This window comes from Arvicanthis niloticus, chromosome 4 (genome assembly GCF_011762505.2).
Source record: "Arvicanthis niloticus isolate mArvNil1 chromosome 4, mArvNil1.pat.X, whole genome shotgun sequence".
NCBI classification, from domain to species: Eukaryota; Metazoa; Chordata; class Mammalia; order Rodentia; family Muridae; genus Arvicanthis; species Arvicanthis niloticus.
Genome location: NC_047661.1, coordinates 23,991,056 through 24,017,444, shown reverse-complemented (window position 1 = coordinate 24,017,444; position 26,389 = coordinate 23,991,056). Strand labels below are relative to the sequence as shown.

General features: G+C 41.0%; 1 protein-coding gene across 2 annotated transcripts in view; it reads right to left on the bottom strand.

The window, feature by feature from the left end:
• Window positions 1–26,389, bottom strand: part of Fat4 (FAT atypical cadherin 4) — a 125,443-nt gene that overhangs the window by 61,199 nt on the left and 37,855 nt on the right. For both annotated transcript variants that reach the window (XM_076932322.1, XM_034500505.3), the window contains 3 exons: window positions 8,884–9,015; window positions 2,155–2,416; window positions 497–847 (listed from right to left, as the gene is read on the bottom strand). In XM_076932322.1, coding sequence (XP_076788437.1) covers window positions 497–847; window positions 2,155–2,416; window positions 8,884–9,015 — 745 coding nt within the window. The remainder of the gene's footprint in view (window positions 1–496; window positions 848–2,154; window positions 2,417–8,883; window positions 9,016–26,389) is intronic.

The window sequence follows — 26,389 nt, the reverse complement described above, 5'->3', positions numbered from 1 at the left end:
AAACTTAACTTTTGCAAGTTGTCATCTGACCTCCACACACCATGGTATATGCATCCACACACCCATGAACCCACCAAGTAAATGAATAAATATAAAAAAAATATTTAAAAGTTTTAGTAATACATTTATACACACACACACATATATATATAGTATTATATAATATTTTTATCTAACACAAACTCAGAATGAATCTTTATTCTGACCACTAAATTACTTAACTAAAATGCTGCTAAAATATTTAGAGCAAAAATTAAAGGTAAAATTTGTAAAGTATGTAAACATATTGTGTGTATAGTTAAAAATTATATGACAAATTGCTTGATTTTTTAAAAATTCTCTATAGTTAAGTCAAAACTCAAATTTCTACCTTGATAGAATGCCATTCATAAACAAATATTAATAATGTAGTTAATTTATAATATTAATATTGAACACATGTAAAATATGCACTGGACTTTAGTGGAGTATGTAAGTACATCACAGAATGACATACCATCATCTGCATCAGTGACGTTAAACACAAGGACGGTGGATCCAAGAGGCAGATTTTCCATTAAGGATGTGCTATAGGAGCTCATGCTGAAGACAGGTGGATTGTCATTGACATCAAGGATGTTGAAATAAGCTCGGATGGTGGTAAACTGTCCCCCGCCATCCTCAGCACGGACCGTGAGTATGTAATACTGCTGTGTTTCGTAATCGAGGGCTCGGGTCAGGTTGAAGACACCGGTAACTGGATTCAGGAAGAAAACACCATCCCCATCGTCTTCTTCCACCACATAGCTGATCTCTCCATTCACACCAGAGTCGTCATCTGTTGCTAAAATAGCTGCCACCAGGGAACCTGAAGGAATGACAATCCAAGTCTAAATTAGTGGAACAAGGGGTATGAATATTTCTAAATGTATAGGTTGAGACCAAGAATGTGTTTTCACGGTCAAATATTTTAAATAGAAATTCACTGTAAAACAGAGAGCATGGTATTCTTCTGATTTCTAGACTAACACACCCACAGTCAAGGCCCACACCCACACTCAGGGACCATGTCAGATACCCCATGAAGCTCAGGCTGCACTGCAATGGTTAATGGAAAGGTAATCTTACTTCTGACATTGTTTCAGCCAATGCTTCCGAGTGATAAATTTATCAATAAATCAATATATAATCATTGGAGCCAATAACTAGTGTAGGGAACTGAGATGCCCAGCAATATTATAGATGTGTATCCTAGAGCTGGCAGTTATTGGTGCCAGTGGTCATTTGTCATTTCTGTAATTAATACAAGGAATAGAGGTGCTGATAAATTCATTAAGGACTGAGCAACTCATTTCAGAAAATAAAGGGGAAACTGTCATGGGGAGGGGTTGATTATTCGGAAGTCACTTCTATCCAATTTTCTGTGTAGCTCAGGCTATCCTAGAACTTACTCTGTGGACCAGGCCTCCATCACAGATAGCTCTGCCTCTGCCCCTGCCTCTTCCCCTGACCCTGCCCCTACCCCAGCCCCTGCCTCTGCCTTCCAAGTCCTGGGATTAATGACATGTGCCACCATGCCTTGCTGCACAGTTGAGTTCTGCAGACACCAATACAATGTGCCTCTAATTCCCAGCTCTCTTCCTATCTCACCTACTGCATGTTATCATCACAGGTGTAAACCACCATCTGCAGCTTCACATTTATCTTCTAAATCAATAGTTTGCCAGTTCTAATGATTATTATTTCCTTCTGAAAAATGGATGCCTACAGGAAAGATCTGTGCTGCCTGGTCAGACAGCTGGTAAAGGCTAGAATCACTAACTATAGGTTTTCACACACTTTTCTTGGTTTCACACATTTTTGAAATAGTAAAAGAGGGTGGAGCTGGCTGCCATGAAGGCTGATGACTTGGGGCACAGAAACGTTTGGAAACAGAAATGACTGCAGTTATTAACCACACGTTTGCTTCTTCTCATCTTCTCTCACATATTAATAATTTTCTTGGAAATCCCATAAAAGATGTCATACAAAAGATCACAAAATGTGATGTATATGTTTTTATAACTGGAGATAAACATGTGGCAAAGGCTACTCCCCTCTTAAAATAACCAGAAGAGTCCATCGTTACTATTAAAGGTGATTCCCGCAAAACACATCTCAGGGTATGTCACCTACCAGGGGTTGTGTCTTCTGGAATGTCGAAAGAGTACACAGGCCTGGAGAATCTGGGCGTGTGGTCATTCACGTCGCTGATGGTGATGTTTATCCTCATGTCTGAGGACTGGAGGCCGTCGTCCGCACGAACAAGCAATGAGTACTCGGACCTATGCTCCCTGTCCAGCCTCTTGGTGGCTATCAGGTCTCCAGACTCAGGGTCAATTCGAAAGCTGTCATCAGCTCCACTAATGAGCGCATATGTGACCAGAGCATTTGCACCCTGAAGGAAAAGACCAGGTAGATGAACTGCTGGAGTCAAGAATATTGCTTCTTGTTATTTTCAGTGAGTGTGAATTTGAGAAAAGGAGGCTGTGAGGCTTTAACTGCATGTAACAGTGTATAATTTCAAGAGGTCAGAGTGTAGAAACTCCACAAAGAAGGGAAGGAGTTATGCCCTGGAAATTAAACATCATGGGTGAAATAGACAGAAAATTCATCTGTACTTATGCACTAGATAGCCATGCATAGCTACCAGGCCCACACCATCTGCAGCAGTCTACAGGGTCTCTTTCTAATGACCTTTTATAGAAATAGAGAATAACAGAGGGGACTGGAGAGATGGCTCTGCAGTTAAGAGCATGTGCTGATCCTGCAGAGGACCCAGGTTCCATTCCCAGCACCCATATGGAGATTCACAAATGCCTGTTAACTCCAGTTCCGGGTGGTCTGGGGCCCTTTTCTGACTTCCACAAGCTCCTATATAATGTGGTACACACAAACTATGTTCACACACATATACATAAGTCAAAATAAGTAAATAAACATCATCAAACATCAAAAAAGAACAACATCAAAAAAGAAAGCTGGAGGTATCCCTCCTCCTGATTTTCAACTACACTTCAAAGCTACAGTAATAAAACTGTATTCCTCCATATATCCAGAACAGAGCAGAGTAGAAAACTCTGAACTAAATCCATGGGAATAGTCAACTGATCCCTAGATAATTGTTAAGAATAAGTACTTCATCCAAAGTGTTGGGAAAACTGATTATTCACCTGTAAAAGAAAGGAGAAGCCATCTCACATGCTGTTCAAAAGTAGGTGAACTCCTAAACAGGAGACCCGAAATTCTAAGTCTCTGTCGGGACTCAAATGTCTCTCTTCCTGATGATGTTGGTCTTGCTGATCAATTCGTGGTCATGACACAAAAAATGCAGGTGACAAGACCACCACAAAGTGGTAACTGTGGTGTCACCAAACTGAAGGACTTCTAGGCTGTGAAGGGACTGGAAGTTGTGAGGGCAAACTATACACATGATAGTTTAATTCCCAAGATACCCAGAGAGTGAAAAATATTTACTGACCTAATGAAAACTAAGGACCCATGTAGCCATCTCTCCAAAGAGTCTAGAAAAGGCTGCAGGTGTGAAAAGGGGTGAAGTGTCACCAACTACCCTAGAGGTTCAAGCAACACAACTACAGGAATGTGCCACCTCAGACCTAACAGAGCAGTTACATACCACAAGAAGCAACAAACACCAAGAACTTCCGGGGGAACTCACAACCCTGGCCCCCTATGGAGAGGACTAGTAGAAACAATAGGGAGAATCTCAAAAGGCAAACAAGGGAAAAGCCTGAAAATTCATTCATGGATTCTACTCCCAGTGTATGCAAAGGAACTGAAATCAGCATTTCAAAAACAGATTGACAGTTTCCTGTTCACCCTGGCACTCTTCACCACAGCCAAGGTTAGGAGATGACCTGCCAAATGCGGCTGTTTCAAAGACAAAGTTGGTTAAAGCCCACTTTAAAAATTAGAGTGGTCCTTGAGGAATAGAGAATGTAGGAAAATGCTAGTTGATCTGTTTTCTTCATTGTTTAAGGGAAGGACTTGTTAACGTGGTGGTCCACAAGTAAGTTCAATCTAGACAGAAGAGTTATCACCATCTATGGCATCAAATGTCTTATCACTGCCCTTGACTACAAGGTGTAAGGATTCCTGGAGTGTCTGAATTGACAACCCTGTTTTGATTTAAACACCGCTCCTGGGAACAAATTTTCCTTTTCTCATTGTGACTATCCAGAAATTGATTCATTAAAATATTCAAAGAACTCTCACCAATATTATCAGGCAAAAACTAAAGTGTTGTGTGGGAATAAAAAGCTGACTGACTGGGTTACAGATCCGAAGCACCTGTACGTCTTTTCCGTGAGATGTTTTGATGATTGTTATTGTGTATGTTTCTGTTGTCCTGCATGTGTGGAGACCAGCTTCAACAGCCTGAGGCAAGAACAACCACATTCTAAATTCTATGTTCAGCAGCCTCCATGAGCTTTTTATACTGTATTCCCAAAGCCAGTCTTAAAATTTAATAAAGAGGGTGCCTCAAAACCTCCCATAACTTAATACAAGATGGCCCGAGTTTGATTCATTCTCTCTGTGTATCCACCTGTATCTAATGTATTCACTGTAATCTTATGGTTGAACAAAAACATCCAAAGAGCATTTTTTTACTGCTGATCTGCCCACATTCTGGAATATTCTATTAAAAAAAAAAACCTCTACTACTTTAATGGCTTCTTAGCCATGGGCTACAATCTATTCTGGACTATCAAAATGATACACACTAGAAAGTCAAGAGAATTTGAAGAAACATTTTGAAACCATTATATAAATGATTCCATACTTAGAAAAAAAGCCCCATCTACAAAATGACTCACAATAATAAACAATATCCTTCAGTGGTAGTCGTTCTCCTGAAAGCCAGTAAAGATCAATGGAACCCACACAACAATCTGTTCCCCTTCAGAATCAGCTGATGCTGTTTACTCATGAACACCTGAAAAGTATGGTCAAGAGGCCGAGCTAAAATGGGGGGGTTTGCAAACTCTGTTTAACACCCCAGTCCTGTCAAATGAGGACAGGCCATTAAAGCCTTGTTCCTGAGCTGCCAGAGGCAGAGCCCCATGGGGCGTTCCAGAGTAAATAACAACAGCATGCAACTGAGTTTTCCAACCTGAGGTGCTGTTTTCAACAACTGGATCTTTGAATGTTCTGAGCTGACCTTAGTATGCAGACTGGAGAATGGAACCTTCTGACACTGAGACCTTTTCTCAGTACCTTGCAGTTTCTCTAACACATGAATATTTCCCAGTTACATTAATTAAAGAAAAAGCATATAGACTGTAAAACAATATGTCGATAGAATTTCCTAGCAATATCTGCCTACTCAGCACTTTGAAGTCACTCATTTCTCCAGTCAGTAACACAACAATGTTCTGTGTTACCGCAGCGTAGTAAAAGGGACACCTGGCATCTCAACCCTGTTCTGACAAAACAGAGGAAAAGAGCAAACCACAGCAAGGACCTCGGAGAACAGGAAACATTCAAATGAGCTGTTTCCACTCCAACTAAGAGGTGTGGAGCTTGGCAAGCAGAGCCAGGAGAACAAAGGGTTATCAAAGAATAGTTAACATAAATCCATCACAAACAACTCAGGGAAAGAAGGCAAATCGGTGAATCCTGTTGGGAGCTTGTGTGCCCATTCTGCTTGATACAGGGTCAAACAAATGCCAGTTCCCCATGCCAAGAGCTGAAATTCCCTTTACCATGGGAACATCCCATATTTAAGAAAAAGGTTTGTGGAAAGAGGATAGGATCCCAATGGGGTTTATCATTTAACAAAATAAAGAACCGTCCTAAACCAGGCTTCAGACTTCTGTCGTCTTTACTAATTTAAACTCTCTGACACACTCTGCTTTTCTAACACACACACACAGAGAGAGAGAGAGAGAGAGAGAGAGAGAGAGAGAGAGAGAGAGAGAGAGAGAGAGACCTCGAGTCTGCAGGCACCCCAGTCTTCTCCCAGAGCTTTTTCCTTTCTTGTCTTGACCTGCTGACAAGAGCCCCCCTCTCTATTTCTGCTTTATCCATTTCACCTCCACCCTGCCTGACCCTAAACAGGATGCTTGCACACATCCTAAGTCTCTGTAAAGTGGGATATCTACGTGTTGATGCCTACATGCCTTACATATGTATTAAATCTACAAACCAACTCTCAACAAAAATAAAACAGAAACAAGGTGCATGAAAACTAACTTGGGTGTAAATACCTAGAAAGCTAAGGAACCCCCCACTCTTTCTCAAATATCATTGTGACTACAAGAGTATCTCAGAGACTAGCATGAAGGCACTTGGGCATGAGCCTCGTACATGGCGCATTCTCAGGCACTGTAAAGCCACAATGAGAAGCTGACCATGCATACAGCACAGCACACATGTCAGCAGTATGTGTTCTTGAAAGGGAATCATCTCCAGTAATAATTAACAATGGCTCTAACAGTCTCAGGGGGACAGTTCTTAGGAGAGTTGTATGCTGATTAAAACAATCAAATTTCCATATACAATTTATTTGCACTCCACTATAATTTGGGTTGAGAAATCCCATATTAATCATAATACCCCACAGAGTCAACATCCATACCAATAAAATATTTATTAAAATGAACATAGCTATTGCTCCATTCTACTAAAGTGATTAGAACACACCATTTCAGACACGAGTTTTATTTCTCTCTTTCTAAAATACAATTACGGCCATTCAGCGCTGATTATCCTAGATCAATTGTATGATATTCATGTTGCTGTTATATTGAAATTGGAGTTCGTAAGATTTCATAAATGGATACAGCTAAATATGTTGTGTCAGCTTTAATAACATGAGATGTTGCTAAACTTCATTAGATGTTCCGTATGAAGCACAGGACAGGTGTTCAGTCTCACAGCTGACAGTCTCATCACTGGCCTGGGAATCAGTACTAACATTTCTCCATACGAAATGAGATAGCAGGTACTAACAAAAAACACCAAATGTTTTCTAAGAAGAAAATTGTAATTATCTAAAACTTTACGTTCTATTCAATTCTCTTCTACTAATTTTTGCGAAATTAACTGACTAGGCTATTAAATTTCTAAAGTGGCTGTTAAGACTGGTTTGTTTGTTTGTTTGTTTGTTTGCTTATTATTCCTTTACCTTTTTAATTTTGTGTTTTTGAAACGGGGTCTCACTATCTAGTCCTGATGCCTGGCACTCACTGGGTATAACTGACTGATTTCCAACTCGCAGAAATCCACCTGCCTCTGCCCCTAGATTAAAGGTGTGCATCACCTCATGGAGCTTTGCTCTACCTACTCTTTTAGTATTAAATAAGTGAATCCATGAACCATTTAATCATAGTTTAAAAAAATCAGATATTCAGACATTCCTGGAGTGGAGGAAAGAAAGCCAGTTTTGTGTGGGGTTTGGCTAAGGGAAGATGGGAGGGTGCCCTGGGGTTTGTGAAGGGTTTCCCCACAACGGCAGAGCATTAATTAGACCTTTTGCTAAGGAGAAAACAAGCAAGGAGATTTTATGTGGGTAAATGTAAATTAATTATATAACCTTCCATGTGATTTGTAAAACGGCTATTGTAAGTCTTCACTTACAATAAAATATAGAGGATGATAATCTATATTGTGTCTTAATTTCACATTTGCCAATAGGTATTAATTTTTTAATAGGCATTAAATTTGTTCATTACAGTAAATTGAAAACCTCACTAGTTTCCTGCATGACAACCTGAAATAAATATTACAAAATGTTAAATTTGTAGAGACATAAATAAATATAAAAGTATATAATTACTAAAAACAAAGATTTTTAAGGTCACTTTAAATAGTGTTAGTTTTAAATTGTTTGTTTCCAATCACAAATAAAATAAAAAATAGATACTTGGCTGCTATGAAAGTAAAAACAAATGAGGAAAATGTAAGAATAAAGACACATTTTAGAGGCCTTTATTTTTAAAAAATTATTTGTCCATGAGATCTAAAATGCAAAGTACAGACACCTGAATTGCTAATCAGAAACCAGCCTCTGACTGACCATATCTGTTCAATTCACTTGTACTAATTTTTGCAAAATTAATTGACTAGGCTATTATATTTCTAAATTGGCTGTTAGAACTAGCCTGTAATTTGTTTGTTTGTTTGTTATTCCCTTATTTTTAAAATTTTGTAGTTTTAAACAGGGTCCCATTCTTTTATTTTTCTAGTGTTGTGGGTATGTATGGGCTTATATAGGTACAAACTGTATGTGTGAATGTGGAAGTCAGGGGTCAACTTAGTTGTTTCTCAGTGATTACCCAACTTGACTTTAAAAAATGTATTAATTTTTAATTAATGAGTGCAATGTCCATGTAGGTCAAAGAGTATGTTGGAAACACTGGACCTGGGGTTGCAGGCAGTCGTGAACACCCCAAGGTGGATGCAAGGGGCCGAATCCAGGCCCTCTACAAGAGCAGCCAGTGCTTTTGCCTGAGGAGCTGTCTCTGCTGGGACATCTTGGTTTTTTTGAGATAAGGTTTCTCACTGGGACCTGGGGCTCACCAAATAGACTAGATGGACAGCCAGCCCTAGAGATCCACCTCATCTTCTCCAGGAGTGGGGTTACAAGCTAGCACTGCTTCACACTGCTTTTTTGTGAGAGAGAAGATGCTTAAACTTGGATCTCCATGTTTGTGAGACACTCACTTTACAGACTTAAGTATATCCCATTCTTATATCAGGGTTCAAACATACTAATAGATGCTCTCGGGGGGTGGGGGGGGAAACAGAATTTGTAACCTTGGTCACTGATCACTAGAGCTCCCATGCACCTGAAATTCTCTGAGTCACGGTGATTACATAAATTCTAAAGACATAAATTACCTCATCAGCATCCATGGCAGTCAGCTGCATAATCTTCGAGCCATCTCCAATGTTCTCTTCCACAGTGAGATCCAGAGTGTCCGTTGGAAATACTGGTGGATTGTCATTGATATCTTGAAGTGTTATTTCTACCTATAAAGAAAAGAAAACAATTCATAAGACCTCATTCAGAAATGCAGACCAGGAGTCCATGGAACTTTCCTTCCCTAAAGGAATAAAAATGTATTCCAAAAGCAATGTTTCTTGAAAGAAGGGTATAAAATATTCATAGGAACACTTAAGACCAAGCAAATAGCATCTAGTTTGTTGATGGTAAATGTTATTAAATGGTCACAATGGAATTCAGACTGATAACGGTCCTGTGAGACTTGTCACTGCAACCCCTGGTGAAGGTCTCCCAAGTTTAGGCGCCAGCTATCTTTCAACCATGGTGCCAGATGACACCATGTTTTTTGCCTAAAATATTTGCATGGTAGCAGCTAATCTCTGGGAAATGAAGACATTTATACATTAGTTTAAGAAACACTTGAAATTTCTCCATGTAACATCATCTCTCTAATGTGGGGGCACAAAAGCTACACACTTGTCCATCTTGAGTCCCATTTACAGTAACAAAAATAGACCGACTTCATGGTCCATGGATCACAAGTATTAACTTCTTTGTTTGAGATGCTTTAGCCAGAGTTAGTTTCCCTACCTAAGTAAAGCTTTCAGAAGAAAAAATATATGAAGTTTAAACACAGTTTTACCCTGTGTCTCTCTTCTGAGTTCGGTGAGAGAGGCAGAGGCTCTGAGAAGACTGCAGACATCTACCAGTGTAACAAAGCTTCCTCGAAGAAGGTCACAACTTGAGTTGAGAAGGACAGCCCAGCCAACCCGCAAGGGCGTATTTCTCACAAAACTTACCGGTATTCTGTGAGACACCATTGTTCACAGTTCTACTGTGAAGACCCTATCAGATCCAGGGATTAAGATGAGGAATAAAAAAAGAGGGAGCCAGACAGAAGGCATGGATCTCCTCAAGGGACAGAGGAAAGGGGAAGAGAGGAGTAGGTGGATATAATATCCCTCTCTGACCAAATACATTGGGGAAATACAAGCAAATTAGATAAATAAGTGGATGAACAATAGATAAAGGAAGAAAATATATAAAATGAATACTTAATAGTTGTTGTGAGCCTTTCTCCATCTTAATGGAAGAGATTTGCTCACCAGAAAATGGCCCAACCCCATCTTGGAAAGGCAAGAGAGGCCCATAGAGGCCTGCAGCTTGTCTCTCCACCAGTGATGGCTCTCTTTATCCTCCCTCTGAGCAGAGTTCCATGACAGCTGTAATTGCACCTGTAAAAGGCAACCCAACCCAGCATCAAAGCAGACCTCCAAATGTCGTGGGTTTACAAACAAATTAGACTCTGCCCTTCTCCTGACTGAACCTGAGGACATTGTTTCTCTTAGCCTCAGTCCCCGTCTCAAAATCAGGGGTCTATGTAGAAAAGCTTTGAGAGACATACACACTTTCACGTGGACGCATCATGTGGATACATGTTTCAGCATCCTCATGTGGCTGAAAACTCCAGGTGTTGATCCATACTTGGCACCTTGTCTGAGACAGGGTCTCTTGCTCACCACTGTGTTCTCCAGGCCTGCTAGCTCACACAGATGGTATCCTGTCTCCATGTCTCATCTTGGGGTAGGGAATCTGGGATTACAAATGTGCTGCAGTGTCCCAATTTACATGACATCTAGGAATTTGAACTTGGGTCCCCACACTAACACATCAGGTGCTTTACCCACTGAGACATCTCCACAAATCCCCAGAAGAATTAATGCACAGGAAGCTGCCAGCAGCAGACCTCACCTCCATAGTTGGCTCTTGGTTTGTCTTTTAAATGAGCATGGAATACAAGAAAGTATTTTTCAACATGCATTCTCTTCATTCAGGAATCTAATGATAATTATGATTTCATCTTTAAAAATGACTAGGTTTCTATTGACGAAGGTCTTTAAAATTATAGTGTTATTTATGCTTTCATGTGTGTCTGTTAAACTTTCGATGTTTGATTTCTGTGTTTTACATGCTATTTCAAAACAAATCATTCCACATCTTCATCCAGACAGAATAGAAACCATTGACATAGGAACCACACCATTGAGCCAAACAATCCTTTTTGTGATGAGAGAAATGATTGCCCCAGTGTGAGAAGACAGCTTAAAAAATACTCAGGTTGAGGAGACAAATTTCTCTGACCCAAGATGTCAACAGTTGTTTTCCAGTAGGAAAGGGGGATATCAGTGCTTCAATTTGCACATAAGTACATTTCACCCCTTCCCTTAAAGGAAGAGTGTTCAGTCCTATTTTCTTCTGTGATGTTTATGGCTAACATAGGCCTAGCACTCATAGACTCCAAAAGGTGGATGATAAATGTTGGCGTGAGTGAGCATGCCAGAGGCAACACAGTCCAGATTCCAGAAGAGGATAATTTGTGCATGTGTAAGAATGTATTTATAGCTTGGATATATTTTTCAAATATCGCTCACTGTGTTTGTTGGTTATACACAGGTTTTCATAGTAACACTGTTCTGTATGGCTTGCAGCTGACATGAACTGTAGTTCTGGGTTGATACTAAGATTGGGACCTTCACAACATCACACCTGGTTCCTGTGAAGGCTGTTCACACACACACACACACACACACACACACACGCACACGCACACGCACACGCACATGCACATCATGAGTGTGCTGAGACACTCATCCTAAAACAATGTGTGGCATAGTGTTAGTTCATTTACTATAGCTAAGAAAATACAGAAGGCATCAGAGTGGAGGAAGAACTTGCAGCCTGTTTAAAGTCTTTGCCTCCTATCGGACTTTGCAAAGCAATTCTCAGTATGTGGGAAAGACGTTCTGTGTTGTTTGTAAAACTGTAGGATGCATAGCACACTGAAAGTTCAGAGTTCCATTCATTTGCAAGATGTATTAATGTTTAAGAAATCTGAAAGAGCATCATGTTCACTTCCTTTGTTTTACAGGCAATGTGAGCCAAGGCATTGAAATGCCAAGTATTTTATCTAAGAAAAGCAATGCTAGGCCACAGGCTCAGGGACCATTGAATTTTCCTCTTCCAAGTGCAGAGTCTGGAATGCTGAGCAGGCTCAATGATGTGCCTGAAGCCACTGGCCTCTGCCCTTGGTGTTAAGGCATTCAGTAGGAATCTTAGGGTGTATATTACAAATAAAGCCATAGTGCAGATACAAGTATAATTGATTGCTTTAAAAAATCAGATAGGTATGTTCTCTTCCTAAATGATGAGTTTCTCTTAAACACTTCAGAAATTACTAACAGTGAAATAGTTGGAGAGACAGAAAGAGCACAAATTATACAATAGCAATCCACGCCACGTCAGGACAAAAGGCATGTGGCTGAGTGGCAGACAAGATATAACATCCCATTATATCTTTGTGGAACTGGCACTTTAGTTAGATCCCATGTGAAGTATTAGACATCTGGATTTATATAAATTATGGAAAGCATTGCATCAAAAATGAAAGTTAAGAGTTCACATGTATTGCCTCTATGGATATTGAAGGATTCCATCAAGATTATGCAAAAGTGTTGGGGTAAATCCCCAAAAAAATAAGACCGATCAAAGAAAACACAACTCAATAATTATGAATGTAAACTGCACGCCTAGATTGGGCAGATTTACCACTACCCTATTTTATTCCCCTTATAATTTGCGGTTTTTACAGGCCATGTCCTTCTCCTCCATTGTCCTTCCACCTCTCTCTCCTTCAGTTGTTTCTCAACCCTCCTCTTCAGTCCTCCCCTCTCCTTCCTCTTTTTCTCACCTCCCCTTCCTCCTTTTCTCCCTTCTCCTTCCTCTTTTCTTTTCCCAGCTCCACCTCCTCTTCTACTGCCTAATCACCAAGCTCCACTGCAAATACAATGTAGCAGAATTGGTATCCTGCTACACAAAAGACCATTTTTTAAGAACTTTTTTTAATTGTGTGTGTGTGCATATGTGTGGTGTGTGTGTGTGTGTGTGTGTGTGTGTGTGTGTGTGTGTTTGCTCACTTACATAGGTATCATACCTCTAGAGCTAGGGATGGGGTTACAGGCAGTTGTGAGCTACTCAGCATGTGTTCTGGGAGCTGAACTCAGGCCCTTCTAAAATAGCAATATATGCCCTTAACCTCTGAGCAATCTCCCCAGCTCTAAAGGTGTGACTTTTAACAAATTGTTTTTCTCTAAAATCTCTTTCACTAAAAGAAGGTTGTAGCTCAGGATTCTTTCCTTATATCCACAGGCTGCTGAAGTTGGCAGAGACTGAACAATGCTTGGTCTAGAAGCCTGGGGTCAGGGGTTTCCTGGCAGTCTGCTGCTTCTATATTTGGGGATATTTGTAAGACTATATTGACATATTTGAGGTAAGAAACTCAAGTCTAAATACCACATTCACTTTTGTTTCATATGTACCTTTACACACAGCTGGGGGTAATTTTACGACATATTTTCTATTTGCCTACATCATGATGCTTCTCAGGGGCAAGTATAGAATTTTCCACTTGTGGCAACATGTCCATGCTAGAAACACTGTGTATTTTGAAGTATTTTAGATTGTCCAAGTAGACATGGTCAGCCTGTCACTGAGACTCTCCAGTTCTCCACACCGTTAACAACACACAAAATAGTAACTTCTAGATTCAGAGATTTGGAGAGAACAACACTGTCTTGTTCATATTTACAACCCACCCATGCCTAACAGAATCTTTCTTTTAGGGACATGTCATTTAAAACAACCCTGTTTTTATATGTTTGCAATGATGGCCTGTTACTGGAACATGAGGAACATACTGATTGAAGCTGTTCTCCCTACAGAGGTAGCTAGAACCACCCCATCCTTTTGCTCTCCTTTTCCATCCCACTGACCAACAATAATCTTCTTGGTGCTACTAAATATGCTGTGATAATGTATTGACACCATGTTCATAATCATGACTCAAACATTAACAGAACTTGAGACAAACATAACTTGTCCAGAATGGGTTCCATTTGCGAGAGCATGTGGGACTGACTCTTAGTAGGGCCCAGCACCATGGCAGAGGCTCCCAAGCTGAACAGCACAGGGCTATTCCAGAGAGCATAGCCCACAGCAGGCCATCATGCCGATACTCCAGTGACATTTTCCTGGATGGCACCTCAGTCACAGACTGGGTACATACTACTGAAAACCACTGAGGAAAATATTCTAATCTTACTCTGAGAACAATTTTTATTTTATCACAGTGAAGTAGATGATAGTAAACGCCCAGCTCCTCTTCTGTATGAAGGCCCCATCCCTTCTTCATTATGGAGATCCCACCCCGTCTTCCTTATGGAAGTCCAGTTGAAACCTACCCCAGGAGCTGCTCAATCCTCATGTCTAATCAGTCACTTCCTCTGGCCCTGAAAAAAGGAAAGCACCACCTTTCCTGCTTGACCTGAGCTGTCCTGTGGATTTTACATTTCCCAAAATGCCTGGACAGAGCTGGTCAGAAAGCCCACGACTGATGGGGCCGACGGATGTGGAAGCTGACAGTCTACCCAGGAAACCAGAGAGCAGCATTTGTTATGCAGACAGCAGGGTGACTCATTAGAATCACTGCTCTGGCTAGATAATCAAATTTAGATTTCAGTGTGTTAATATCTACTCTGACGAGAACCATATACTACATGAATTATTTCATTCCGCGGAATCAGCTCATTGATCATTCCCTGTGAGCCCCTGGGAGCAAATCTTTGTTTATTAAACTTATATGAAAGCCTACATTTGCTGTAATAACTCCCCAAGTGCTAATTCATTATCAGCCAGAACTCTGGCATTCGGCTTTAGTTTTGTTTTGGCTTTTGATTGCAGATGAACTAGCCGAAAGCGTCATCAGTAGAACACATGACTGACTCCAGTTTAACATCTCAAATAGAGACTCAAATCTTGTCATAAGTATAACCAAAACCCGACCCCTGTTTTACACTGTACTCTTTGGCTCTGACCTCTGTGCACTTTCATTTCTTAAAAGGAAAAACAACGTTGCTATAAAAGATGGTGCCAGGATCCACCCAGCTGCTTTCAGTTTGTTCCTTAGGCCTTTCCCTATTTGGGGTGACCGCTGGGAATTCTGTTGCCATGAGTCTGGGTGAAGCTTACCCTGTGTTCTAAGCGGTTGGTTCATCATGCTGCAGGGCCAACATCCATTACAGTTTGCAAGTGACTCACATTTTAGTTATGAGAAGATCTTAACAAGAAACAGCTTGCATTTAAATGCCCAAATGTCAGGACCACAGCGTTTGGACTAGGGAGGCACACGGGATGATGCTCAGCCTATGAGCGATATGTTCAGGCATTTATTTATTTATCACATCGAACCGACCTAATTCCACAGCCTGTGGTTGTAAGAGTGTATGTCTCATCTTGAAGACGGTCTAGAACTAAGAACCTAGAGTCCTGGTTAGAAATCAGACTTTGGAGGAAAGACTTTATATCCCACACTGTTAGAGCCTGGCAGGGGCTGTATGTGAGCTGTCAGGAAAGCCTTGGGGAGGGCAGGACGGGAGGGCTGAAAAGTATGTCCTGCCTCAGTAAACCTCACACTCTTGAAAATGGAAATCTTAATATGCATTCTGTGCATGCCTGATGGTCAAGGAGGGCAGAAGAGAGTGTTGGATCCCCTCAGGTACAAACAGTTATAAGCCTCCATGTGGCTGCTAGAAACGGAACCCAAGTCCTCTGTAAGAGCAACGAGTGCTCATAAATGCTAGGCTTCCTTTCCAGCTCCAGGCTACATCTTTCCTCACTTTAGAACAACAATAACAACAACAAAAAAAAAGCCAGGTATGGCTGTTCATAACCATAATTCCTATATTTAGGAGACCTAGGCAAGTGGCTGTCCAGAAAGATCTTAGCCTAAGCTAGAAGGCAAGACCCTCCTTAAACCAAATAGCTAAAAGACAGTCCTGGGAGACTGGGTAAATGGCTCCTTTGCTAAAGGTTTTCTCAAAAGAATGAAAAGATTTTTTTCATAAGGACTTCAATTCCCAGTACCTATGTAAAAACTGTGGGTTTGTGGGTGGTCACTTGTAACTTTCAGTGTAGAAAGGTGGAGACAGTTGGTGGCTGCCTGGGACTCCCTGGTTAGTCACCCTAGGCTTTGTGGAAAGTCCCAGCAAGAGACCCTGTCTCAAGTAATTTTTTTTATTTTGAAAAAGGTGAACCACTTTTGAGACACAACACCCAAGATTGTTCTCTGACATCCCCATATGTTAGCAGGTATATATGTGTGTGTGTGTGTGTGTGTGTGTGTGTGTGTGTGTACACACACCTGTACACATACACCTGCATACACATTTGCACATAGCACACATGTATGCAAATATGAATGAAAACAGCATAAGACTTTTGATAGAAAATGAATCGTTAACCACTATGTCATGTATACATCATTTTACAGAAAACAATTTAGTAGAAGAAGTAAAATTTAAAAGGGATAAGGCTTGATTAAAAATTAATTTAGCCATTAGCTTCTTTGGGGTATACTAAGCTACTAAGCATTTCAGCATTTGAAACTTTGTGCAATTTAAATGAAATCACAGGTGTATACAAGCACCTGTGCCTTATTCCATACAAAGATGGGTTGCTCTAGTCCAATTACTACTGGACACTAGGGAAGAGGGAAGCGTGTGCATTTTCAATTCTTTAGTTTTGCTTTTAAAACAAGTTGAAAAAAATCACATAAAGATCTTCAAGGCGCAGCGTGTTACCCGTAGACGCTACATGGATGTGACCATGCCCAATTATATTTCTCAAACCAAAGCCATTATGCTAATCTCTCACCACTAAACTCTCCCAGCAGTCAGCAGCATATGTCCTTGGAATTTTGATGCATTTCTCATAGGCAAGAAATACTTGTGAGTAGCAGGCAGGTTTGGAGGGAAGCCAGTGGGGGGGGGGGGGGGGATGGCCAGGAGTGCAGGCACAAAGCAGTTAAGTCCGTTTTGGAGGCAGCACGCTTTCCATAGCTCACTAAGTGTGTGGTGACAAACAAGAAGCCGGAGCCCTGGCACTCATTCTCAGTGTTGCTCAAGTCAGAACCAAATAAGGAATTCTTCTAAAGCTGCCATACGTACCCACGTCAACTTTGCCTGAAACCGACACTGCCTAATTCTACATTTGCCCAGATTTCTGCACATGCCCTAAAGTGTACACAGACTAGAAAGATGGAATTAAAAGATGTGTGGCTTTCATGTGGGACTTGAGGAAATTTTTATATTCCTTCAAACCAAGCACCCGGCAAAAGCATCCCAGAATGCTCTTTTCGCAAGATGTTGATCTGAGTAAGGGAGACACAATTTTATAAAAACTAAACAAATGAAAAAGTTCTGTAGAGATTAGGGAGCCCACTTTTCCCCTTACTTAGTGGGCTTGAGGCATCAAGATGCAGGGTCAGCATCTACTCAGACCAGTGAAAAAGCTGGAACACAGCTCATACTGTGAAGAGCTTGCTTTGCAAGCATGAAAACTGGAGGTCCAGCCCCAGAACCAGTGTAAAAGAAAGGCAGGCATCCTGGTGCTTGGTGCTTATGCTAGCGCTTGTGAAGCAGAGACAGAAGGGATGTGGCAGCTTGCTGGCCATCTAGGTTAGCCTGTGTGCTTAATCCAGCCAGAGAGAGACTACCCAACCCAAAGTTAGATGGCATCTGAGGAACAACACCCGAGACTGACCTCTAGCCTCTACATGTATGCACACACATGTACATATACTCTTGAATGCACAATATACATCCACAGAGCTGCACACGCATACATACAGACATGCTTACACATATACATACACATGTACACAGTTACATACATGTGCACACATACATATACACACACATACATACACATGCATGCAACTATATACACACATGTACACATGCACACAACTATACACCCATATGTACACACATGCACACATACACATGTATACAGCTACACACATGTGCACGCTCTCGAAAACTGAAAATGTCAGGTTTGTACTTAAAATCAGAAGTTGTGGTGATTATTGATTGAAAGATTGAGCCTATAACTTCATTCTTCCTCATAGATAACTGTGTGTTTCTCCCACTGACACTCTTAGTTCTTCCAAGGCCTCCTGACTAGTTCATCTATGGTGCTCCATTGGAACGGTAGGATAGTCACAAACGGAGAAACTTGAAATGTCTTAGAACCACGTGGTTCTGTTAGCCTCTGGTACCAGGAAAAGGATGGTGCATTTTGAGAAGAGGTGTCAGAGATGAAAAATCTGTAACCCAGACCAGAGCTCCCTGCCTGAATCTTAGTCTAGAGCAGCGCCACCTGCAGCTACTCAGCGCGGCAGGAAAAAGTGCATTCCTGTCAGCCTGTGAGGGAGAGGGGCTCTTCCATAGGAAACAATACTGACACAAAGGGAGCAGGTACACCGGGAACAGGAGGGTTTCACTTCCTGAATTGCCTCCAGAAATGTAATGTTCTAAGTAATGGCTGATGAGCCACAATTGAAGAGGAAAACACCAGTGTGTCTCCTAGCGTGAAGTGTTCCTGATACCTGAGCTTATTCATAGACCATACTGCTGCATGTAACTTGCCAGTTCTCTCCCCGATGAACCTGTCTTTTATGGAGACTCAGTGTGGTTGTGGTGGATGGAAAGGCAGCCAGACAGAAATTCAGGGACAGCAGAGTGAAGCTCAGTGATGTTGACCATAATAGCAACTAAAATGTAAGTATCTACAGAAAGAAATGGCAGGTCACAGGTATTAAGGCATACACTGGAAATGGCAGCCACTTCAACAAATGCTGGTGGGGAAACTGAGCATCCACATGTAGAGAAATGAAATGAGATTCCCCACCTCCCACCCTAGACAGAAACTAACTCCAAATGGATCAAAAGCCCTGATGTAAGATCTAAAACTTTGAGTGTAGTTCAGGTAAGTCATTCCATCCATAATGACTCAAAGAAAAATGATAAACTAGAATGGAATAAACCTAACCAAGGAAGGGAAAGGCCTCTATAAATTAAAAAAAAAAAAAAAAACCTATAAAACACTGAACAGGGAAATTGAAGAAAACTGAGAGATCTCGCATGTTCGTGGATTAGGAAAAAAAAATCCTGAAAGGTCTATCACACCAAACAAAACCAGTCTACAGATTCCATGCAATCCCGGTCAAATTTCTAGTGACATTCTTCACAGAAATAGAAAAGAATTCTTAAAAATTATGTAGAAACACAAGAGACCCCCCAAATGAGGAAGGCAATCACAAGCAAGAGGGACAGTGGTGCGGTCCGGTCCGGTCACACCTGATCACAAGTTACACTGTAGAGACAGCGTAATAAACACAGCATGGCACTGGAACAAAAACAGACTCACCAATAATGAAGGAGAATAGAGAGGCAGGATGCAAGGCCCACAGCTGCATTCCCCTAGTATTTTTGATATATGACAACAAAAATACACAATGGAAAAAGACAGTATCTTCGACAAATGCTTGGAATCCTGACTTGCTACTCATAGAATTAAACTAGATCCTTGTCTCTCACTCTGCTTGAACAGCAACTCCAAATGGATCAAAGACCCCTGAATAAGACCTGAGAAACTGATATTGCTAGAGGGAGAGGTGGGGAGTGAATTGGAAGTACAGGCATATGTAAGGATATTCTGAATAAGATTCCAACAACCCAGGAGATACAAGTAATAACCAACAAGTGGGACCTCACACAAGTAAATAGTTTTTGCATAACAAATAAAGTGTGAATCCAGTGTAGAAACAACCTACAGTATAGGGAGACAAACAATTTTGAATACTGGGCCATGAGACTGAACAGATACATAATTATCAAGGAAAAAGTGTTTTAGTGGCTAATACATGTTTTAAAATGTGATCGATATCAGAGGAAATGCTAATTGAAATTTCCACAAGAGTCCATCTAACTCCAGCAGAATGGTTAGCACCAAGCAGACAAAGGACAGTAAATGCTGTGCAAGATGTGGGCAAAGTGGCCTGTTTATCCATCAGTGGTAGAACTGTAAACTGATGCAGCCACAATGGAGGTCAATGTGGGTGTCCTCCACAAACCCAGAGGTAGATCTTCCATGTGAGTCAGCTATTCCAATCTTGGGTATATACCCAAAGGACTATAGATATCCTTCTTACATGTTCTTCTTCACAGTGGCTCTATAAACAATAGTCCAGAAATGGAAATAGCCTATATGTCCATCAATTGACAAATGGATAATAAAAATGTACTACATACACACAATGGAATTGTATTCAGTTATGAGGAGGTGTGCCTTCCACCAATGCACACTTCCTTAGGCTAGATGCTCTCACAAAGGCACAGAGAGAAAATGACGGTCCATCTGAATGCCCTGAATGCTAGAAGGCTGCATGTGGCTTGAATCCGTAAGGTAGATCGGATGCTTATCAGCAGTATGTCAACTAACATTGATAAGGCTCTGGTGGTAATTTCTTACGACCTTGGTACTAGAAAGGTAACTCCCATCCACCACTGAGACTTCAGTGCCACTAGGAAGCCCAACATCCTGTGCATACATTAGAAACCAAAAGCATCCTGCTAACCTCAACCTGTTAAGAGCCCAAACTGCTTGTGGCTTTGTTCTCCTTTCTGCTCTGCAGTAGTTCATCTTACTCTGCATCATGTCACCCTGGGGTACACTTTCTTACACAGCCCACTAGGCTATGCAACACCTCCTAGCTCATGGGTTGTTCTTCAATTCCAGAGAGTATCATGTAGCTAGTGAGAATAATCCTGTCTGTTTTCAGTGCTGGACAGTATTATTTTGATAAATTAACAAAGAATCACTTTATTGTAGTGATCTCCCAAAGAAAAATATGACACAACAGATTAAGATAACCTGACAATAATGTACCCTGTCCCAATCTCTGTGCATCTCTGTGAATCCTATGCAGTTAGAACAGAAATTCTGAGGCAGTAAAGCTTCAATTGGGGTTTTACTCTGTTGTTGTCAATTACACTATTATTTATTTCCTCTAAAATCAGGCACTGATAAGGTTGCCTACTTTCTCCCCTCTTATTCAACAAAGGTCTCAGAGTCTCAACTATATCAGTTAGATGAGTGAAAGACACAAAGAATAAGGATGAGAAAGGAAGAATCAAACTATCCCTATCTACACATGCCCTGATTCTATAATTAAAAAGCCCTATAGAATCTACTATAGCAAATATTTAACAATAGCATTGCAGAATGCAAATCCCTACACACACATATACATCATATTCATATACATCATATACATATACACCTTCACTTATACCAACTGTGTATCCCTAGAGCAAAAAATTAAGAAGAATATCCCATTTATAAGTTCAAAAATGTTAAATATATTTGGCTAAAGGTGGGGGGAAGTCTCAACGCTGAAGATTTCAGTGCACTAAAAGAGTAAGTTGGAGAAGAAAAAACCATCCGTGCTCTGAATGCTCAGAATGGATGAGAATGACCTTCCTACCAGGGCCAATGTGCAGGTTTAATGGACAGTTGATTTATGTGACCCTCTTGCTTTGAAGTCCCCTAGTCTCCTTATACTAATGTAGGAGGAGGAGACATGGAAGAATCTAGAATGGAGTAGTATAGGTAAATGTTTAATAGCAGGGAAAGACAGAGGTGAGATGAAGGACCATTTCATCTCAGCCATACAGAGTAGAGAGCCACATTGCACAAGGTTTGACCCACTGCTCACAGAATGCTCACTGCCATGACTCTATACCTAGTGTGAGTCTGTTACCTTGGACCTGCACTGTTTTAGAGTCACATTTCTCAAATCTCGGGTCCCTCAACAACAAAAGAAGATAGGACCCTGAATGTACATTCTGGCTAACAAGATGTGTTGTGTGTATGATGTTAATATAACACATATCATTCAACTTTAAAGAGAAGCCAAACCTTGAAGTGATATGCACAAAACACATTATCCAACTGGCATGGCCCAGCGACTAAGCACCTATAACGAAACATTCCTTGTGCCTTTCACCAGAATAGTTCAACTCCAGAAACACAACTCATCAGAGGAGGTTACTGTCAAATGAGTGTAAGGCCTTGGTATCAGAAGCCAAAATCACACAGACAGTGCATAATAACGACAGCTATAGAGCCCTGGAAAGTCCTGAATGCTACTAAACAATGCATTTACAATGGGTTAAGATAGAAAGTGTAGGTTATGTGTATTTTATCAAAAATTTTAAAAAGTGCCATGGCAATTCTCTATTATTTGTGTGGAAGAATGAATGAATGAATGAATGAGATAGACACAGAAATGGCTGCAGAAAAGTTGGGAGTTTTTGCTCACTCTTGGCCATGGCTGACTACAGTTGTTCAGTCACACTTAGATAACTGTTCTCAAACAATTCTAACCAATAAACACTGTAGGGACAATTCCCAGCAACGCCAGCTGGGAATAGGGTGCCAGAAGGTTCAAGATCACCTCGAGCTACATAGCAACTTTGAGGCCAGTCTAGGATACACGAAACACATGAGGCCAGTCTAGGATACATGAAACACAGGCACAACACAAAGAAAAGATTTGACAACTAAGTTAGAATCAGAACAATGCTTGTTTTACCTGAAATCTCATCTTACTTGTACCTCTCAACCACAATACACATGTACCAAGTCTCTGACATGTGCTCAAGTTTAGTGGAAAAGCAAAGTGTGGTCTAGCTGTGTCTAACACAAAGAGGTGTACTCATCAAACATAAAAAAGAAAAAAATCTAGCGAAAGCTGCACAAAATACCTCTTCCTCGGTGCATAAATTTGCAAAGAAATTGAAGGCCGTACAGTGCCAAGCACAATATTTTTCCTCTGTCATTTTGCCAAAATGAAATTTGACCACCTCAGTTTAAAGGATGAACAAGACACAAATAAATGAGACTTTAAAACCACTCCAGTAATATTTGGGACCTAGAAAGCATGGAGAATATGATTACCTTAAAAACTATAGTTTCCAGAAATTCTCCTAAGAATTCCTCAGCAGACATTTGGCTATGATCCAACCTTTCCTTAAAGGAAAAAAAAAATGCTTTGGATATCTTCCTATCTTGACATTCTTGACAGATGTGAGGCCTTGCCAAAAGTCAAGTGAGCCTATGGTATATTTTTATCATACTTTCAACATTCTTAATTTGCACTCAGTTTTGACTTTTGAAATCAAGAAAGTCTCAAAGTCAACTTCAGTAGAAAGAGTTAATTTTCATCCAAGGGTGTGTGTGTGTGTGTGTGTGCGTGCGCTTGCAAGTGTGCACACTAGGGAAATATCAGACTCCCTGGCTCTCCTCCAAACAGTCCACCAAGTCAGTCTCATTGGCTCTGTTCCATCTCTGTTCTAAAATATCTCTTCAGTTTGCATTTCTTTTGTCTTGCTCATATTTTAACGGCATGGATGGTTATTGGCAATGTTGTGGAGCCTCGCTCTTAGCCACTGACCTTAAAAACCAAAATAAATAATCACAAAACAGCACTGGAGTGAATGACCTTCATATCACATTCATGGTACCCAGGAGGTTGTACAACCCCCGCCCCCATAGACCTGTACCGGCCCAGCCTCACCTCCCCAGACCTACATAAACCCATGCCCACCTTCCCAACCCCACACAATCCTGAATCAGAGACAGGCCAAGTTCTTCCTGAAGGTGAAAGACTACATCAGAACCTGTCTCATTTCTTGACAAATGCTTAGCACTTCCACCTGCCTCCAAAAAGCTGATTTCTAAGCTAGTAACAAATACTATCAGCAAATGACCTATCAGCAAAGTCCTATGAAACAGAAGCAGGCAAAGCACAGGCCAGGCAGGGCTTCATAGTTCTGTGCCAACAGATGTAAAGCTGTCTTTCCACTCTTGTCTATAGTATCTGTCTGCCTAAGGTGGGTAGACACATGTGCACATGCACACACACACACACACACACACACACACAGACACACATGCACACACCCCTTTGCTTTCTCCTCTCTGATCATCAGTCTATTGCTCCATTATATCTAAGACTATGGACAATACACAAATTGCACTTAGAAAAGAAAATCTTTCTAGTTATACTTCTCTGTGTGTTTATATGTGTCTGTGCATGTGTACATGTGCATGTGAGTGAAGTTACCCCTGGGAGCCAAAAGAGAGTGTCAAATACCCTGAGGCTGGAGTTGCAGGTGATTGAAAGTAACCCAGAGTATTAGGGACCAGACCCTGGTCCTCTGCAAGAACATGCGTGCTCTTAAGCACTGAGCTGTCTCTCTAGCTGTACAAATCCCACCTCTATGGAAGTGTGCTTATACCCATCAAAGTGCAAGTCTGTGCATGGACAGAACTCAGTGCCTCTCTGCTCTAACGATTTTAGTGTGATTTTTTTTATATTTTGAACTAAAATAGAAATTCGTTTTTCCTAATTGGGCTATTATATTTTTCTACTGAGCTATGAGAGATTCACATCTTCCACATAAGCTAGTCGAGTATGTCAAACTGGAAGATGACTCTCTTCCCTGCTGAGTATGTTGTCACACCTGGATGCCTCCAGAAGAAGGTTGCATGCTTAGGATGTCTTCTTATCTTTATTTTTTCACTGGACAATTGTTTAATTCAATGAATCTAATAAACTGTCTACCAATAGTAATTATTTAGCTTTCCAGGTTTCCAACTGCACACCATCTTTCCTAACTACATAATGACTTTGTATTTCACCAGCCTCTCCCTACTGTTCAAGGAACAGTCCTGCTGGTTTTTCTATGTTGTCTTGCCCATGCCATTCCTCAGAGGAATGTGTCAGGCCCCACTCCATACTTTCCTCTGTGTTTGTTTCATGCTTCTGTGGTCCCACCACCCTGAACAGCTTCATGTGTAGACCTCCTTTAGAAGTTTGTTTAAAAATGGAGGGAAATCCCAAAGAACAGAGACACATTCACCATGCTTGAATTCCCTCCTACACCAACAGACAAGGAGTAACTAACGTGCCTATACCCCCTGTGCCATTCAAACAACCAAAAGTCTGTGATGACCCCTACTTGGTCATCTTTCCATCTAAGACCATGAGCTCCTCAGGATAGATGCTGTCTCTTGGATCTTGGACTTGACAAGTCTGACTAAGTTGCTCCTCAATTCATTACTTAGGTGAGAGATCATAACTTCAGGGTACATTGTACTGAGGAAGATGAACAGCTAATATATGAAGTTTGAGAATGTCCAACTTGAAGAACTGACAAGATATAAGGTGAACACCCTAGAGACACTGGAACCAGGATGAAAGACACTTGGAAGGCCAAGATGAAAGAGAAACAGAGCACAGTTGTACTGAGGTGATGGAAGACAGTTCTCTGAGGGAAAGAGAGAGAGAGAGAGAGAGAGAGAGAGAGAGAGAGAGAGAGAGAGAGAGAGAACAATCTTCCCAGGGGATGTTGGGGGAGCACTCCAGTGAAGAGCCAGCTCTCCTCCCGAGGGGAACTTGATGCTCTGAGAATGAGAGTAATGGGTGTAATTGTGGAACTGCTCATGCATGTTCTCAGAGCTCCATGCTGGAAACCCATAAGCAAAAGAAAACGATGAGACAGACTCAGGGCTCACTGAGTAACAGAAAAGGCACATGCGTCAGTTATTGATAAAGACAGAGTTCAAACTAAACATGGCTTTTCTCTTTATAAAGGCTGAACAGGGGCAGTGGGAAGTGTTGTGCCTTTTCTTAAACACACGTTGTAACGGTAGGGATTCCTCCACACCTATCTCCCTGAACTCAGAAGAAACTAACACCAGGGGTCAAGAGAATCTTCTAGAACTCTGTGAAGCTATGAGGTGTTTCCCTCAGAACCAGACATTATGTCATTAACATACAATGAGCAGAGCAGACTGGACATGAAGCCTCTCAGCACAGTGAACAAGACCCTCCATGGTCACTGCCTGCCCTACCAGGAGAAGGGGCTGACAACACACAAACCCTTGAAACAAACACAACACAATAGCTTTATTTTATTTTCTCCCTTTAGGAAAGGGAATAAAATTCCTATTGGAGAACAGACCAAATGGCATTTCCAACATCTGTGTTGGAGAGGTCAATGCAGCCAGGACAACTGAAGTGGGGAAGCTCAACTAATGAGGTTTCACTTAGCTAGCACTATGAATACATTAGTAAAATAACTGTCATCAAGATTCTGCTCCATTCTTTTGTTTTTGTTATTGGTGCTGTTAGAGCCAAAGAATCTACATATTTGGGGAGTTGAAAGACATCTGCTTTAAGCTTTGTTCATGTGAACCTTATCAATGTGAGGGACCAGAAAACAGTTTGATTCTGGATCAAGAGACTGAACAGTTGCCTAAACTCAAAATGAAACAAGAATAGCTTATTCGGACATTTTGATTCTCTGGGAACATTTTTGCCACTTCAGTTTATGATCTTGTGACTGATGAGGTGGTCTTAATAATTATTTTTGC